This window comes from Elephantulus edwardii, unplaced genomic scaffold (genome assembly GCF_000299155.1).
Source record: "Elephantulus edwardii isolate Elephantulus edwardi_28Jun2011 unplaced genomic scaffold, EleEdw1.0 scaffold00042, whole genome shotgun sequence".
Classification (NCBI taxonomy): domain Eukaryota; kingdom Metazoa; phylum Chordata; class Mammalia; order Macroscelidea; family Macroscelididae; genus Elephantulus; species Elephantulus edwardii.
In genome coordinates, this window is record NW_006399792.1 from 1160672 (window position 1) to 1180012 (window position 19341).

A 19341-nucleotide genomic window follows, 5' to 3' on the forward strand; every position below is an offset into this window, starting at 1 on the left:
AAAAAAAAAATCCACTGCTCAGGAAGTAGCTAAGAGAATACGCCATCCCCTTTTCCTTATGGATCAGGGTGAAGTCTCTCTCAGAGAGGAGTGATAGGGAATGACAAAGGACCCACTGACAAAGGAGATTAATCAGAACTGGCTTTGACAAGCACTGTGGCAATTGGACAATTAAAACAGACATTCAGGGGGAGGGGAAAGAAGAACGAACTGGGGAGGAGGGTAGAGAAAACAGTGCAACAATGAATGAACAAAAACCCCAAATCTCTGTAAATGTTCATTAAAACGAATACAATTTAATAATAATTTTTTAAAAATCCACTGCTATCAAGTTTGGATGGGCTTGCTGTTGACCTTCAAAGGGGTTTTATGAGGCTATAAGTCCCACAGAAGGAGAATGACAATTTTTCTCCAGCAGAGCAGCTGGCATAACCCCTGTCTTTGGGTTGGCAGCATAACTTGCTATCTCCTAGTCCATCAGAACTCCTCTCTAGGGACTGGCCATCTTAACAATATGTTCAAAGTACATGAGATAAAGTCTCTTGGCCATACATAAGACAAAACCCAGAGGTCTGCTAGCCTTTGGAGCTCTCTGACCCATAGACTTTCCACCTTTTTGTAAAAGGATTTTCTAGACACTTCACTTCTTTTCTTCCCTGGGGTGTTTTCTTTACCTTTTCCATTTCTGGTGGTCTCTTGATTTGCTTACGTACAAATGATCTTCTGATATTGGGCACCCCCTCCAACTGCAGGCATTTTCAATGCCTCAGTTCAACAAATATGACAATCCACTAGGCTGTTATCTCATGAGCATGTGTATCTTTTTCCCTTGATCAGCTCTAAACCCCCTTAAAATCATTACAAAGGTTTAACTCATTAGATGCTAGTTATTTTCCTTCTCTTACAAGTGTAAGATAAGTGTCTTCCCTTACTTATACAATATTTTCACTTTCTATGTCCCCCAGGGGCACAGAAAATGTAAGAATTATATAAAAACTATTCCTTATAACCTAAAATTATTGATAAGTGTTAATGAATTATGTCTTTCAATTCAGAAGCTTTTGTTAGTATAAACTAGAATGCTGACTTTCAAAATTTCTTGCTGGAGACTCTTGGTCATACACGTATAGTTTATCATGCCAAGGAGTATTCTGAACGTTTCTAAGAATTGTGCTACCAAATCAAAGGCATAAGGTTTGAATCCACCAGCTTCTCCAAAGGAGAACAATGGACAGTCTCCTCCTGTGAGATTTATAGTCTTTGAATACCTGCTGGAGGTTCAGCTATGAGTCAGTTCTGAATTGACTATAAACAACAACATACCCTATTTTATTATTTAGTGCCATCTTTAACTCCATAAGTTTTTTAAAATATCTTCAGTGTATCTTGACCTACTCCCTTGAAGTTCCACTGAAACCTGTCCATCAAGGGTGACTCTGTTGGTGCTTGACATGTTGGTGGCATAGACTCTAGCACCAAGACAGAATGTAATCTACCACAGTACAATGAAATTGACACACAAGTAGTGGTAACTATAACTTCATTTTTAATAAGGTGGAACATAAAATAGGAGCTATAAAGTCTCTGTCTATATGAAGGCAAAATCAATAAAAGCAAGTGCTTTTATTAGGTTTTCAAGTAAGGTCATTTAATCCTGTAGCTGTTGAATATAAGCGTCTTAGCTTTAAGCCATGTGTCCAACCCCAGTTTTTCTTTTACTTACTGTGGTAATTTAAAAAACCCAAAACCAACAAACACAACAATGTAACTGATTTGTTTATAAAACAGGGTTATAACTATTTTCTAGAAGATATTTGAAAATATAATACATATGGGAGAGGAAAACTTTGGAAAATGTCATTTTCTTTACAAATGTTTGTAAAGTGTAAATGTTTATTCTCTCACAAACTTGAATATGGAAGTTTTTAGGGAAAGACAATTAAAATAAAACCTACTTCTAACCTAGAAAAACACCTCCACAAAAACAAAACAGTAAGAAAACAGTTATTACTGATTAAAGAACTAAACATGATACCTCACAGGCAACCCTTCAAGTGTTTGCAAAGACAGAAAGGAATTATGCCCCTGACTTGACTGAAAGGCCACAAATGATAACATTTATTCCCTAATTGCTATTTTTTCATATTTTTTATGGTTTCAAAACCCCAGATCCATTATTATCTTCTCAAAACTGATGCATAGGTGACTTACCAGTGGGTTTTCAAAGGCAATAAATCATGGGGAGAGATTGCTCACCTTTCTTCCACGGAGAAGCTGGTGCACTCGAACTGTCCATCTTTGGGTTGAGAGTCCAACTACCAGAGCTCTCGGGAAAATCTCCATCTTGTTGTTATATGCCTTCAAGTTTAAAGTGATCCATAGCTGAACTTGGAGCAGGTTTTCAGACACTCAAAACAGCATTTCAAGAGATTGCCCATGTTTCTTCTTCAGAGTAGCCACTGGATTCAAACTGCTTATCCTTTGTCCTGCTGGTGAAATCCTTACCACTAGGCCGCCAGAGCTCACTGGTAGATAATGGAGGACTTATGTGGACTGACTCTTCAATATAGTGCCAGCTCCACTGTTGACTCAGTTTCCAGAACAAGACCAAGATTTAGCTCTGTTGCTCATGAGATTGCTATGAGTCCTAGTAACTGAAGGCATCTAAAAACCACAGCAAACCCAGAGAGCTCTGGTGGCATCATGCTATGAATCCAAAGGCCCCTCCTCTGCCATTGGAATCCTGCAGGGACCTCTCAGAGAAAGCTGGGCAGGATCACCTCCTTAGGATTTACTGTTGGGGAAAGAAACCAGCAGAGAATAGCTGTGAGTTGGAATCCATTCTAAGCCTGTGAGTGTGTGGGAGACATAAAAAAGTGAGCTGTGTCATCTCTAGAACCAAGTGATAATCCTTCTGTTTTATTATTTACCCTGAAGGCAGTGATTTTTCAATCCTTACAATTGCTTAGTGGATCATATGAATAAATAAAGCTCAACTCTAAACTCATTTGCCTTGGGGTGGGAACCAACTCATAGCTGACCTTCCGAAAGGGTTTTGGGAGATTGTAGTTGGTTTACAAAGGAAGAGATTGTCCATCTTTCTGGTGCTGACTAGCTGGAGAAATCAACTATCAAAAAGGCAAAGCCTTTAAGTCAGTAGGATGACTCCCTACAGAAAGAACTATGCCACCAGAGCGCCGTAAAGAGAAACTCTAGAAAAATCCTTATATTTTTTTTTTTAGGATAATACTTTCTACAATTTCTAAGCATAGATATTTATTTTCTCACCATTTTAGAGGCTAACTTGTACATGTCAATTCTTTCCTTGTTAGTTGCCAAAATATCTTTTTTTTTTTTTCCAATGGAAGGAAAAATATCCAAATATACTGCTCTTTCTTCTGGAAGCAATTCTATCTAAGAAAATAAATATGATCCGACTTTTCTGGTGACTTAGAGCTTTTAGCACAACGACAAAAATGTCTTCGCTCCTCCAGTAAGTGTGCTTAATTCAAGGTAAAAGCATAGCGTCATTTCTCTGCTATGAAGGTCATGACAATTGACCTTCTCAGGATCTCAAGACATAGAGTTAAGACAACCATCAAGTTTCAGAAAAGCATCCGTGGTGGAGGAACCTGGTTATCCTTGAAACAAACAGAGATTTATGAAATTGACTAAAAGAAGTGTGTGTGCAATTAACCTTCCATGATCAGGTTTATCAAGCAGAGGAGAAGTGGGCTAAAGGTTATCTAGGACCCAAAGATCGCTAGGGTTCAGCCAGAGAGCACTAAGAAGTGAGCCTGGATCAGGCTTTTGTCCCTCCCAGATTTCTGAGCTGGCGATCCTTCGGCGCAGCCTGAGCCAATTGCGGGAGCCCTCACAAAGCCCAGCCCAGCGGAAGGAACGGTCCTGAGTTGTTAGTTTCTTTTTGATTACTAGCCTTTTAAGCTCTTGTGTTGACGCGAATTTCGGTGCCAAACTATCTAAAGCAATTTTGAGTGATTTGGTGCAGGGTAACAGAGCAAAGCTCGGGGCAACAAAATGCTAAAATTCTTCTTAAGGAGCCTTCTGCTTCTGCCGGTACTCCTCATCTGCCTCTTAGAATCGTTCGCGAAGCTTTTTATTCCTAAGAAGAGGAAATCTGTCGTTGGAGAAATCGTACTGATTACTGGAGCTGGACATGGAATTGGAAGACTGACTGCCTATGAATTTTCCAAACTTAAAAGCAAACTTGTTTTGTGGGACATCAATAAGGTAATAACGCTTACTTTGGTTTTGCTTTTTTGGTGACTTTCTTCTGTGGATATTTCTGTGTTTTGCAAGAAGGAACCCTTTACAGCATCTCTGTAAAGGATGTAGGAAAAATTACCTTTATGATAATTTTACAGATGGAGGATAGATGTGAATGTTTTCTTGTTTATGATCATATGATGAACTGAGAGACAGGATGTAAGCTTCCTAGCAACTGTCTTCTTGTCACTTGATGTTGTAAATTTATCCTCACTTCTGCACTGAAAATAATTTGTAATCTCCTCCTAAACCTTGTTTCTTTGATCTTTCTATGCTAATCATCTGGGCAAAGCAGTTGTTTTAGCTGGTCTAGTAAAAGAGTAAAGGCTTGTACCTATTAAATAACCCTACAGTTATTGATATAAGTGGATTTAAAAGATTATCCCAAACAAAACCCAACAGAATCCTTTAAATCACTTTTAAGTAAGAACAATAAAAGACAAAGAAAAGATCTTTGGTGTAATTTTTTTTTTTTAAACCTAGGGCAGGTGTGGGCTTAGGGAAGAAAGGGCCAGAAGTTCTTTCCGTTTGGATGTCCACTTGTAGACATGCACCTGCTTTTTTCACCTGACAGATCAAAGCACTGCCTAACCCATACATATTAGGTTACATCCAATGCTATAAACAAGAATTCATTTCAGAGGGTGTAACGTCACATGCAATGCTTGCTTACCTGTGTGTGACTGAGGCACCTGTCAAAAACTGTTTAATGAGTATCAACGTAGGTGTGAGGGACACAGTGGCAAACAGGATAGACAGGGTTCCTGCCTTCAGTCCAGTAGGGAAAATAGATCTGAAGTAATTACATGTGCGGCAGAAGATACAGAGGCTATGGGACCATTATAGGTAAGAGAGCCCATGCCATGTTGAGCTTATCAAAGTGGTAGAATCTGGCTAAGTCTGTGCTCTGCCTCTCATTGGTCAGCTCAGCTTTCCAAATCTTCAGGTTCATGGATAAAACAACAGTACAAAGTCTGCTTAAATGACCTAACTCCTGTGTAACATAGTTTACTGATAATAGCCAGCTTCAAAGTACTCCCATTGGAAAAAAAAGATTTTGCGTCATCAAACTTTGCATTACTTGTTGTAAAAGAAATGTAATGTTTAACTTGGTAGTTGGACATAGGAGAATTTATCCACTGCCATAGAATTGGTCTGACTCAGCAATTATAAATCAGTTTTCATTCTTAAGAATATTTTATGTTTGAAATTAACATGCAAAAAATAATAGCCTACTATAGTACCCACTATAAAGGGCTGGAAGAGGACTTAATGAGGCAATGTGCATAAAGATTTAGTGCCGTTTCTTGCATGTAGTAGACATAAAAATGTGTTGTTCTTTGATAAAGTGCAGTTTAAGCTAAAATTCAAAGGTGAATAAATTTGTCAGATTGATGACTTGAAATACCCAATGTTGGTTGGTACAGAATTTTCTCTGAAATGCATTTACTCAGGAAACTTTAGGGTATCTGCTGTCTACCAGACATTGTTCTGGTGCAGATCTGAGGATTAAGCAGAAAAACATGAGCCTCCTGAACAAAGGACGATAAACAAATAGGCTGCACTGTTTAACTTTGTAAGCAAAATATGCCTTTGTTGGGTAGTGTTACATACAGAAAAAAATAGAACATGAGATAGGGAGTTGGTTTGTGGAGAAGATTGAGAGAAGGTATTGATTGTTTACAAGTGGCCTAGGAAATCCTTCTTGAGGCAGAGATACTCAAATTCTATCAGAAGGTGTTTTGGGCATTGTGAGCTTGGTGGGTAACTATGGAGAGTACCTCAGAGCTCTGAGATGGGAGAGATGCTGTGTGAGTCAGGGAAAGGAAAGAAGTCAAGGGAAAAAGGAGGAAGCAGAAACCTGTCAAAGAAGAACTCAAACGCTTTCTGATAACAGAGAATGGTAGAAAAGTCACAAGACTGCAGCCTGCCAAAGGAAGAAAAAGAAAAAAAATGTGAGATTCAGAAAAACAAGGTAGTCTTAATGAGTTTGGCTCTTTTAGGTATCTAGTTATCTTTATCCACTCAATACATTTTTATATGAGTACATGTTGAGATGACCATATTTTGAAGGGAGCTCTAGTGGCCTAGTGGCAAGAAGCTGCATTGCAACCCTGAAGGCATGGGGTTTGATGCTCCGCTGGAGAAGGAGGGCAATCTCCTCCTCTGCCAATCAGATCTGACTTGATGGTACATAACAAGAAAAGAAAAAAGACTAGATAAGAGATTACAATATTTTTAGTATGTTGTTGTTTTTGTGTACCTTTGAGTTGGAACTGATCCATAGCTGACACTCAGATGGGTTTTCAGAGGCCGTAATCGCACAGGAGGAGATTGCCCATCTTTCTCCCATGGAGCAACTAGTGAATTTGAACACGTGCCTTAGGGAATGCAGCGTCTTACCAATAGACCAGCAGAGCTCCCAGTGAATAAAGAATAGTTTAAAGAAATGTGACAATTGAATGTTTACATGCAAAAGAGTAAATGAAGCTAGACCCCTGCTTGATACCATAGACAAAGATTGTTGTTGTTGCTATGTGCCGTCGAGTCGTTTGCGACTCATAGCGACCCTATGTAGAACAGCCCTAAACTCTGCTCTGACCTGTGCCTTGACACAGGACACAAAGATTAGCCCCCATTTAATCAGAGACTTAAATGTAAGAGCTAAAACTACAAAGTCTTGAGAGAAAATAGAAAAGTAAGATCTTAATGGAAAAAAAGACTTGAAATCTTAGGTTTAAATGTACTTGAAAAGGAGAGTTTTTACACAGCATGCATTATATTTCAATGGAAGAACACTAATCTATAGAGGTAGGAGGGGGCTAGGGTGGCATAGTCCATATGTAGTTGTACTGCTAACCAGAGCCTGTGCTTCTCCTGGTTCAAACCCACCAGCTGCTCTGGGGGTGAAAGATGGCAATCTCTGCCTGTGTGATTTATTCACCGCTTCCAAATACCTTCTGGAGGGTCAGCCAAGAGTTGGTTACAGCTCAGTGGCAATGAGCTTGAGTTTTAACAACAACAACAACAGGTAAGAAAGAAGTTCTGTTGTTGTTAGGTGCCCTCAAGTTGAGTTCAATTCTGCTGTTAGGTGCTGTAGAGTTGAGTAAGACCCATAGAGACCCTATGAACAACAGATCTGAATCCTGTACTAACCTGTGCCAACCTCATAATCTCTGACACACTTGAGTTCATTGCTGTAGTCGCTGTGTCAGCCCACTTGGTTGAGATCTACCTTTTCTTTATCATCCCTCCACCTTTCCAAGGACAATATCTTTTTCCAAGGAATAGAGCCTCTCCTAGCAACATGCCCAAAGTATGTGAAACTAAGTTTCCTGATTCTTGCCTTCACGGAGCAGTCTGGCTCCACTTTCTTCAAGACATATCCTATATGCCATTGTTAATGGATACTTCACCAAAAAAGCCAGTGGAGGGTTTGAACAACTTTCTAATAAAGAGAATCCTCTAGCTGCTGTTTGTGAACAGACTGAAGTGGAGATGGGGTGGTGAGAGCAATGACAGAAGCAGGGACAGAAGTTAGGAGACTAATGTGTTAATAGAGATAAGAAATGATGGTGGCTTGGCTAACCATGACAGTTATTGTGGAAGAGCTGAGAAATAGAAAATTAGCCAACCACCCCAAAAAAAATTTCTAGTTAAATTGATTTATGAGTCAGAATTTGGACCATGGCATGCGGCAGTGATGATGGATTAGTTGAAACAATCTATCTTTTGAGATGTTTTTCCTCTTTTTTTCATTGTTAAGATACATTCTTTTTTGTGAAGTTGCTGACAATACCTGATGGTGGTTAGTTTTTAGTCCTTCTTTGAAAAAAAAAAGAAAAGTATTGAAGTACTAACCCAGTATATACACTCTCATTCTGGTTACCTGGACATTTTGCAGATTTTAAATTCCAGTATCTGAGAAGCAGTAAACGTGGCTGAGGAAAGAGGAGGTAGTGAGGTGTCCAGCAATTTCAAGAACAAACTAGATGTGTAAAGTTCTTGGACTGGTGGATCTGTGGAGAAAATGTGAGGAAGTAGCATGATCGTCAAGATTGTCGTGAGATCAATCTGGAATGATAAGGAGATGTTAGAGCAGTTTTTCAACCTAAAAGACAAAGACATATTGTTCTGAGAGGCAAATTCTCAGATTAATTCGAGCTGTGAGAGATGATAACATATGGGAAAAATGTCAGCAAGTGTATGTATCCTCCTTAGGATGTCAGGAATTGACATTGATTTTCAAACCCATCGTTGTTAGAGGCTCTGGAGTCTGCTCCAGCTCAGGGATCCTAGGAACAAGAAGAAAACCTTGCCCAGTGCTAGTCTATCTTCACAGTCTCTGCTATGCCTAAACCCAACGTTGTAGTTACTCTGTTACTCTATCTTGTTAAGGATCTTCCTCTCCTTTGCTCACTCTCTCGTTTTGCCAGCATTATGTCTTTTTCAAAAAAGACCAGCCCAATGTATGTAGTAAGTTTCACGAGCTTTGCTTCTAGAAAGCAACCCAGGTGCACTTCCTCCAAAGCAGGTATGTTTGTTTTGGCCATCCATGAGATAGTCAACATTTTTTAACATCACCCATGTTTAAAGAAATCAATGTGCTGGCCTTCTCTATTGTCAAACTTTCATAAGTATCTATAATAAAATGCCATGGCTTGAATGAGGTGCACTCGAGTCTTTCAACTGATAGTCTTGCTCTTTAAAACTTTAAAGAGAACATTGACAACAGATTTCCTCAGAATAGTTTGATTTGATTTCTTGAACGCTGCTGCCCTGGATGTTGTTTATGGATCTATGTAAAATTAAATCATTGACACCTTTAATCTTTTCTCCATTTATCATGATGGTGCTTACTAATCCAGTAGTGAGGATTTTGTTGTCTCAATGCTACATTTCAGTCCATACTGAACATACTAAACTGTAATCTTTGATCTTCTTCAGCGAGTGCTTCAAGCCCTCTTTACTGTCAACAAGTAAGGTTGTGTCATTTGGATGATGTAGGTTACTGATGAGTCTTTCTCTAATCCTAACACCACATTCTTTATCTAATCTAGTTTATCTGATTATTTTTGTTCACCACATAGGTTGACTAGGTAAGGTGAAAGATACTACCCTGATATATACCTTTTCTCATTTTAGACCATGCTGTTGTTTTTATGTGCTGTCATGTTGCTTATGATTCATTGCAAACCTATGTACAACAGCTCTAAACCCTGCTCTATCTTGTGCCAATCTTATTGTCTCTGACACACCTACCCCCATTATCCCAGTGACTGAATCAATCCTTTTCATCCAGGGTCTTCCTCTCTTGTGCTGTCTCCCCACCATCCCAAGCATGACGTCCCTCTCCAAGGACTCATCCTTTCTTGTAACATTTTCAAAGTATGTCAGACAAAGCTTCAGAATCCTTGCCTCCAAGGAGCAGCCTGACTTCACCCTCTCTAAGACGAACCTGTTTGTTCTCCTAGCAGTCCATGACATACTTAATATTCTTCTCCAGCATGACAGCTCAAAGGCACCACTTCTCCTCCTGTCATCCCTAGTCATTGTCCAGCTTTCTGACACATAGCAAAATATTGCCAAGACTGTGGCCTGGATCAGTGCACCTTAGTCTCCAGACTGACATCATTGGTCTTCTGTACTCTGGAGAGATCCCTAATAGCAGACTTTCCCAGTGCTATTCATCTTTTCATTTCCTGGCGGCTGGTACCAACAGTGTTGATTGTGGAGCCAAGCAAAATGCAGCTGTTAACAATCTCAGTGTCTTTGCCACCAATCATGATGCTCCCCATTTGCCCAGTGATGAGAATCTTTGTTTTCTTGATGTTGAGCTTCAATCCATACTTAAGGCTGAAGTTCTTGATCTTCTGCAGCAAGTGTTTCAGGTCCTCCTCAATTTCAGCAAGCAGGGTTGTGTCATCTGCATAATGCAGGTTGTTGATGAGTCTTCCTCCAATCCTGATGCCATATTTCTCCACATGCAGCTCAGCCTCCCAGATGATCTGTTCTGCATAAGATTGAAAAGTGTGGAGATAGGACACTTCGCTGGCATATACCCTTCCTGATTTTGAACCATGCAACGTTTCCTTGCTCTGTTCTGATGACTGCCTCCTGGTCCAAGTATAGGTTTCCCATAAGCACAGTCAGGTTTTCTGGGATTTCCATTCTTCTCAGGGTCAGCCACAGTTTGTTGTGTCAAATGCCTTTACATAGTGAATGAAACACAACTAAACATTCCTCTGGTATTCTCTGCTTTCTGCCATGATCCATCTAACATTAGCTATAATATCCCTAATACCACAGCCTCTTCTAAACCCAGCTTGGACTTCTGGCAGTTCCAGTTGTTTTTGGATAAGTTTTCACCAGAATCTTGCTTGCATGTGATATTAATCAATGATTTCCACACACTGTTGGGTCACCTTTCTATGGAATGGAAACAAATATGGATTTCTTCCAGTCAGTTGGCCAGGTGGTGGAAATCATTGATTAATATCACATGCAGCTTGTAGTAAATGCTAAACATAGATTCATGCTTAAAGACTATTGAGTGAAAAAAGTGGATTTATAAACAACTAAAAAAGCTAATAGGAGGAATTGTTGGAAAAACATCTAGTTTTAGTAATTGTGGTTGTTGGTGAAATTGCTTTACCTGTGCGATGTTTTGGTAAAGAGTATCAAGTCACCTAACAACACCAAGGTCTAGCGGGATCTCTGGCCCTGTAGTCCATGGAGAAATGTGATGCTAAACAAAGGCAGTGCCTCCCTAGAGGTTTGAATGCACCAGCAGCTCTGTGGAAGAAATATGGACCTCGGGTGCAAGTTACAGTCGAGGAAACACACTGGAGGGTCAGCTATGGGTCAGTTCCAAGTTGATGGCAGTGAGTTATCTTATTTTCTGGAAATTAAGTCAAGAGGGAGCCCTGGTGGTGGAGTCTGCAGAGAGGTGCACTGCTAACCCCAAAGCTGTACCTCCCTCGTAGTTCGAACCCACCAGCTCCTCTGAAGCGGAAGATGGGCAATCTCCTCCCATGTGATTTACAGCCTTGGAAACATGCTGGAGGGTCAGCTGGGAGTTGGTTCCCCCTCCACAGCAGTGAGATGGGAGAAGCAAGTGAAGACTAAGGAAGAACTCAGGATTAATATTTGAGAACTGATGGCAACACATTAGGGAACAAAAGTGCCTAACTTCTCAGGAATGATGCCCACATAGTTCTACAGAAGTGAGACAGAAAAATTAAATAAATCTGTTCTCCTCTGAAGGTCTGCTTACTCGTCTCCCCTAAATCTCTCTTTTTACTTTTTTAAATTGTGATTTTAACAAAAGTTTATAGCAAGGTTGGGTTTTCATTTATTCCTTGTGTATATTTTCCTTCCTCCCCACTAACTTTTAAAAATTTCTGCAGTAAAGACTGTCTGAAATTATTTTTTAATTATTTTTTAATGTTAAAATATATATTTTATTTTTTTAAATTGTCATCTTAGTGAAAGTTACAGAAAATTTGACAGGGCTGCCTGTGTAAGTTAAAACATGTCAATTGATATCCCGGCAATTCCTGGTATGTTAATTTTTGCCTGTGCCTTCAGGCCAGCTTCAGCGTCTTCTTTCATCACAGCTGGCTCCTGCTTATATTGTACTTCCTGAAATTTTTCAATGTCAATCATTTCTTTTTGGTACCATATATATTGGTTCTTACAGGACCATTCTCTTATGTATCTCATGTCTTATACTGCCTGACATGCCCCTTTTACTCTACATGGCTATTTTACTCTTTCATAAAATCCAACCAATATATTGCATGCCTCTCTTCTACGTTCCCATAACTGTTGATGTGTGGCTGTCCTACTCTAAGTATCACAATGTATTAGAGTGATCTCTGTGGAAGAAAGGTGGGCACTCTCCTCCTGTGCAATTAATTATTTATGAAAACCCACAGGAGGGTCAGCTATTAGTCTATCCCAATTCAACAGTACACAACAACAACAACATAGGAAAATACCAGTGAGCTCTAGTGGTCTATGGCCTGTTGTTGTTGTGTCTCATCAAGGAGCCAACTCAGAGCTGATCCTCCAGCAGGTTTTCAGAGACAGTAAATAATATGGGAGTTTATTGTCCATCTTTCTCCCTTGCAGCAACTGATGGATTCAAACTGTGTGCCTTTGCGTTGACAGTGCAGCTACTTATTACTAGGCTACCAGAGTGCTGCAGTTAGAATCTACCAGCACGGGAGAAAGATAATCTCTTTCAACATGAAAATGCACTAGCGGGTCACCTGTGAGCTGACTATGACTTGACAGCAATGAGTTAATTTTTTCATATGAAATGTAAGTAAGTCAGTCTCTCATTACCTGCAGCAAGAAACATTTAAAGTTGTTATTTAGATTTCCTTGAGGCAATAGTGGCCTTGTCTCAATATGTCTCATTGAGGGTCTTCCTCTCTTTTAATCACCTCTGATTTTCCAACCTTGATACCCTTTTTTGGAGGGACTGACTTCTCTTGCTGAGATATGAAGCAAAGCCTCAATATCATACTTAGGATTTTTAATCTTAGGCTCTTGGATCAATACTGTCTCATTCATATTTGTGCCAATAAAGTCTGCAAAATAGAGATTAGAATCTGCATTTTAAAGCGTTGGAGGAATAACTGAGTGAATGAACTCCTGGCTTATTTTGTAGCCAGTCTATTGATGCCTCAAAATAATTTTTTCATGGCAACAGGGGAAAACATTATCATTGTTATTTTTAAAAAAAATTTATTATCTTGTGTATGTGTACCGTCAAATCAGATCTGACTGGTCTGGGAGGAGATTGTCCATCCTTCTCCAGCAGAGCATCTGGTGGATTCGAGCTATGCACTTCTGGGATTGCAGTATAGCTTCTTGCCACTAGGCCACCAGAGCTGGCCTTACTGTTATATTTTTAAAGCCTACTACAAATGCCTCAGAAGGGACTGGTCCTTGGAAAGGGACATCATGCTTGGGAGGGTGGAGGGACGGCACAGGAGGGGAATGCCCTCTATGAGGTGGATTGATTCAGTGACTGGGATAATCGGGATGGGTGTATCGGAGACAGTGCAATTGGCACAGGACAGAGCAGAGTTTAGGTCTGTTGTACATAGGGTCTCTGTGAGTCACAAGTGATTCAACGGCACATAACAACAACTAAAGAATGCGCACATACATAGTCATTCACAAAACAGGTAAAACTAGTGCTTTAAGGCTTTCTGAAAATGAGAGGAAGAGGGAGTAAAATATGCAACAACGAATGAATGAAATCTCTTAACTTCTCTGTAAACATTCATTAAAATCACAATCAAAATTTTCTTTAAAAATTAATTTCTTTTTTTTTTTTTAATTCATTTCTTAAAATGGTTTTAAACTGAGTTCCAAAATAGAGAAGGCTAGAGGAAGTGCTGTAAAGTGTATATAAAACATGAATGTGTTAAGTTCTTGCTCAGGCCATGTTCAAAGGATATGACTTCCCTTGATTATTTTTAGCTGCCTGATAATGTGAAAATGTAATTTATTTTGTTCTTTTCCCGTATTTTGTTTTTTCTAGCATGGTCTTGAAGAAACAGCTACAGAATGCAAAAGACTAGGTGCCAAAGTCCATACTTATGTCGTAGACTGCAGTAACCGAGAAGACATTTACGCCACTGCCAAGAAGGTAAAGTTTTAAGTTTTGTTAAAATCATGTCATCCTAGCTGGGAGGGGTTGCTGGTCCTTTCATGTTGCAGATGAAGTAGTTGAGGACTTTTGTGCTTGGCTCAAAGTCAGGGTCATTGACTTTGACTAGTGGGAGATCCAGGGCTGGAGTGTAGAATTTGATGTTGAAATCTCACGGGGAGCTTATTAAAAACACGTTCTTGGGCTCCACCCCCAGACATTTTCTTCCTGGAGGTCATGGGTTGGGCTCAGGAATCTGTGTATTTTGCAGAAGAGCATTTCCACATTGCCAAGAAATACTTGGAAAATACAGAATCACTGACAAGTTCTTTCACATCAGAAATAATTATTAAGACGAAAACTGTTAAGAGTTAGGTTAGAAGCTTAGGTTAGCCCTATTTTTTCACTGAAATTTTACAGTAGGTAGATACATTTCCATAAGACATTGTTTAAATTCTTTTTCTCTTTGTGACAATTCAGATTTACCATATATGGTGGACAGTGTTTGGCGGAGCTCCTCGAAAAAAACAAGCTTGGAAGCAGGAGTAGCATCCACTTCCGTAAATAGCTTGCCTCTGGAAACTCTATGAACTTGGAGAAGTGATGAAAATTATACGAGTGTTCAGGTCTTTTATTCATAGGGTCACTATGAGTCTTCCATGACTCAACAGCACTTAACAACAACAATAACATGTAGTAGGGCGTCAAACTGAGCATTTATTTATATATACATAGGGTCCCTATGAGTCGTAGGTGACTTGATGGCTTATAATAAAGACACACTAAATAGACTCTTCACTCATAAGAAAGGCATTAGAATTACCTAAGCAGAGTCTTTTAAATACACATTCCTGGACATTCTAATTTGTTAGGTTGTAAAGATTCGGTTTCTGCCCATCTTTAATATAATATGGAAAATTTTTCTGTTTAAGAAATTCTTGATATGAGGTCATTGTTTTTATTGTATGTTTGATCAAAGTACACACAGCAGTGGGAGCTCCGGTGGCCTTGTGGTAAGGAGCTGCATTGCCACCTTACAAGGCAAGCAGTTTTAATCCTCCAACTGTTCCATGGGAGAAAGATGTGTAATGCCACGTACAGCCTCTTAAAATCCACTGGAGGGTCAGCTATGAGTCGGTTCTGACTTGATGGTACATAACAACAACAACACACACACACACACACAACAAAATAAGTTCTCATACAACTATTTTTATATCCATGTGTTAGAATAACTGTTAAGGTTTGGTCTCATATACAGGAATTATTTTCTTTTTTAAGAATGTAGTACTCAAAAAGTGGCATTCTTTATTTTTTGAGTTAACCTGCTCTTAAGTTAAAAGGTTACATCAGGGGATAGTTTTGGTTGAAGATTTAAGGAGCATCTCAGGGAAATAGTGAGAGGGATTCCTTCAATATGATAGGAGTCAGTCCAGAATTTGGAAGTTCTGGTCCACATTTTTCTGTCAGAATCCATCTTCTGTGGCACTGATTAGGCTGTGACATATTGGTAGTTAGGTACAATATACCTACTTCTTCTGGTCTCAAGGTAGAGGAGGCTGTGGCTTATAGAGACAGTATTATAGAACATTCCTCCTTTGACTTTTGAGATTCCTTCTTTCTCTTTTGCTCTAGACAAATGAAGATCAATAGTTGTAGCTTAGGTACCCTCTGCCAAATCTTTAAAGCTCAAATGCTTCTCACCAAACTAAGATATGGAACATAAATTTTATGAACCACAGTGTGCTCAACCCAAATTCACAGCCTGTCCTCCAGCAGGATTTCAAAGGCTGTAAATTGCAAAGAAAGAGGTTGCCCATAGTTTTCCTAAGTACTGGTAGATTCAAACCGCCATGCTTATACCACCTTAAGGTTAGCCGCACAACTCCCAGCAGACTTTGCTCCTTTATCTTATGCTTGTTGATCAGATTATCCCACAAGACTGTGCTTTTGAAATTATTCATTTATGTTAAAAAAATGTTACGCTTTTGCTTTAAACTATCTCCTCATTGTGCCTGAGCTAAATAAAAAGAGTAAGTAGAAATCACCTGGGTCAAGGCAGGAAGTTATTTTTGTGGGGTTGGATTTATGGCAAGAGCAACGCCTACAGGCCAGCAACATCTACATTTACCACTAATTGTTGTGTTTACATTAGCAATTAGCATCTTTCCTAGAGATGAGTTTATTTATTTCATAATCTTGAAGATCATTGTCAGTAGGGCAGGAATGTTCAGGTTCAAATTAATCTCTTCAGGTTAATACTACCTGTGTGACCTGGTTTAATGTCTCTGTGCCTAAATTTCTTTAACTATACTTTCTTCACATTAGTGTCTACCTTCTGGGGTTGTCATGAAGAGTAAATTAATTAATGACGTGAAGCACATAGAACAATACCTTTTATATGTAACATGTAATTATTTCATTAAGTATTACTTCAATATAAATTGAAGCTCAACATCAAGAAAACAAAGATTCTCACTCATTGGGCTGATTGGCAGCATCGTGATAGATGATGAAGAGATTGAGATTGTTGACAGCTTCAGTTTGCTTGGCTCTACAATCAACACTCTTGGTACCAGCAGCTGGAAAATTAAAAGACGAATTGCATTGGGAAAGTCTGCTGTCAGAGACCTCTCCAAAGTACTGAAGAGCAACGATGTCAGTCTGGAGACCAAGGGGCACCATATCCAGGCCATAGTCTTTGCAATCACTTGCTATGTATCAGAGAGCAGACAATTACTAGGGACGATAGAAGGAGAATTGATGCTTTTGAGTTGCAGTGCTGGAGAAGAGTGTTGAATATACCATGGACTGTTAGGAGAACAAACAAGTTTGTCCTGGAGAGGGTGAAGTCAGGCTGCTCCTTGGAGACAAGGATTCTGAAGCTTTGTTTGACATACTTTGGTCATGTTACAGGGCGGGATCAGTCCTTGGAAAGGGACGTTATGCTTGTGAGGGTGGAGGGACAGTGCAGGATAGGAACACCCTTGAAGAGATGAATTTATTCAGTCATGGGGTTAATGAGATAGGCGTGTCGGAGACAGTAAGATTGGCAAGGGATAGAGAAGGGCTTATAGGGCCGCTACGAGTCATGGGTGACTTGATAGCACATAACAACAACAACAACATTACTCATTAATACTTGCTGATACTTAAATTAGTGTGATATTAAATAGAATCACCAACATTATCGATATCATTTAGCTAATAATTACTGTGAGAATTGTTAACACAATATGCTCAGTAACCTAAAGGGAAAAACATTAGTTTTTAGACTCTCAGAGTTCTGGGGGCCTATCTGTGCTGAGATGCTGAATGCATGGGGTTTGATTCCACCAGCTTCTCTGCAGAAGAAGGATGGGAAGTCTCATTCTCTGTGATTAACTGCCCCTGAAGACCCACTGGAGAGTCAGCTGTGGGTAGTTCCAAATCGACTGTACACAACAACAACAGGAATACGATTTGCTGATCAAGAACATTATACTATTTTAATCTTGTCCTGGTATTTTAATTCTAGGATCTTACTGAAATTCTTCTAAAACAAAATATGTGTTCTAATCTCCTAGAACAACATACACAAGGATGCTCAATTATCAGATATGGTCAAGAGATGTTTTGATGCCTGTTTCGGCATCAGGGCATTAAAAAAAAATTATTGTGCTTTGCGTGAAGGTTTACTGAACAGATTGCTCTTACCATTCAATCATTTGTATATATTAATTAATAGCACCTTTCCCCCTCCTCCACATGATGATTCTTTTCAATTTATCTTTTTATTCTTTCTCTTCATCCTCCTTGAGCTTTCTCCCTAGGCAAATTCTGCCCTTTGCTTCTTGCATGATTGCTTGTTCTAAGGAGGAAGTGCTTCTCCAGTACTATCATTTAAATTTCTTTGCGTGTCTATTGTTTGGATGAAGGCTGAGCCCCTGAAGTGAGTTTACTTCTAAGCTCCAAGGGTTATAAGTACTGCAGTGCTTGGTTTTAGATCAGCAGGCCAGGTCATTTTTATATTTTCTTCTCCCCTCCTCCTGTCCCCATTTTCATCTTAGTCTAGGACCTTTTGCTGTAATCCCCTTTAAAATATTCAGCAGTGATCGTATCAGAGCATTTTTGTCTCACCTCCACAATTAAGGTCTCAGTTCTCTTTAATTGTTAAGAACTGTGTAAAATAGACATTCATATCCCTGGGAAAATAAGTGATGATGGAGAGCTCCACAGGAGAAGTTCAGGATCAATCATCTAGCCATATTCTTTGGTAATATATTGTTATGTGCTGTTGATTCTGCTAAGACTCATAGCAACCCTATGAACAGTAGCTCTGAACCATGACCTATCTTGAACCAACCTCACAATCTCTCACACACCTGACCCCATTGCCACAGTCACTGTGTCATTCCATCTCATCCTAGGTTTTCCTCTCCTGTGCAGACTGTCTACCCTTCCAAGTATGAGTTCCTTCTCTTAAGGACTAGTCCCTCCTGGCAACATGCCCAAAGTATGTATGAGTTGGAGCTTTAAAATCTTTGCCTCCAAGGAACAACTTGGTTTTACCCTCTTCAGGACTGGCTTGTTTGTTCTCTTGGGGAAAAAAAAGAATAAAAAAGAAAAGTATATTGGAAAAGTATATTCAGTACTCTGCTCCAGCACCACCACTCAAAAGTCTCAATTCCTCTGTAAGTCTTATTCATTATCCAGCTCTCTCTGGAGAGGTGTTTGATGGCTGATTTCCCCAAAGCTTTTGATTTCCTGACTGCTGAGTGTTGATTATGAATCTGAGCAAAATGAAATTGTTAATAACTTGAATCTTTTCTCTATCATTATACTGCTGCTAATTGGTCTGGTAGTGAGAATCTTTTTTTTTTTTTATGTTGAAATGCAATCTTTATTGTAAGCTGTAGTCTTTGACTTTCTACAGCAATCAATTCAAGTCCTTCTCATTTTTCGTAAGCAATGTCGTTGAGGGGACAGCACGGACCTTCATTACGGGTGTCTCTTGCCCCCCCCCCCAGCCTGACTGAGGGGACAGCATGGACCCCCCCTTGTTTTGGGTGTTTAGTGCCCCTCCCTGCCCCCGAGCCTAACCCAGTTTCAACCTTGAACAAAACTCGTTAACTCCAGAGACAGGCATGAGCCATAAAAATTCTTAGTTTTAGAAGCAGGCAATAAAGGAAAAATAAATACAAGGGCACCAGAAAGTCTCATGAGGTGAGTCTTATTAGATTAAAAGTAACCAATTAACTGAGGCTATAGGAGAGACAGGTCTTTGGAGAGGGACATCATGCTGGGCAGAGTGGAGGGACAGCGCAGGAGGGGAAGACCCTCTATGAGGTGGATTGATTCAGTGACTGGGGTAATCGGGATGGGTGTGTCAGAGGCAATGAGAT

The 19341-nt window shown here is 39.6% G+C and overlaps 1 protein-coding gene across 1 annotated transcript in view; it reads left to right on the forward strand.

Moving 5' to 3' along the window:
* Positions 1-4038: 4038 nt before the first annotated feature.
* Positions 4039-19341, forward strand: part of HSD17B11 (hydroxysteroid (17-beta) dehydrogenase 11) — a 77892-nt gene continuing 62589 nt past the window's right edge. Inside the window, exons 1-2 of the mRNA XM_006885318.1 lie at positions 4039-4251; positions 13850-13957. Of these exons, the coding sequence (XP_006885380.1) occupies positions 4039-4251; positions 13850-13957 (321 nt within the window). The remainder of the gene's footprint in view (positions 4252-13849; positions 13958-19341) is intronic.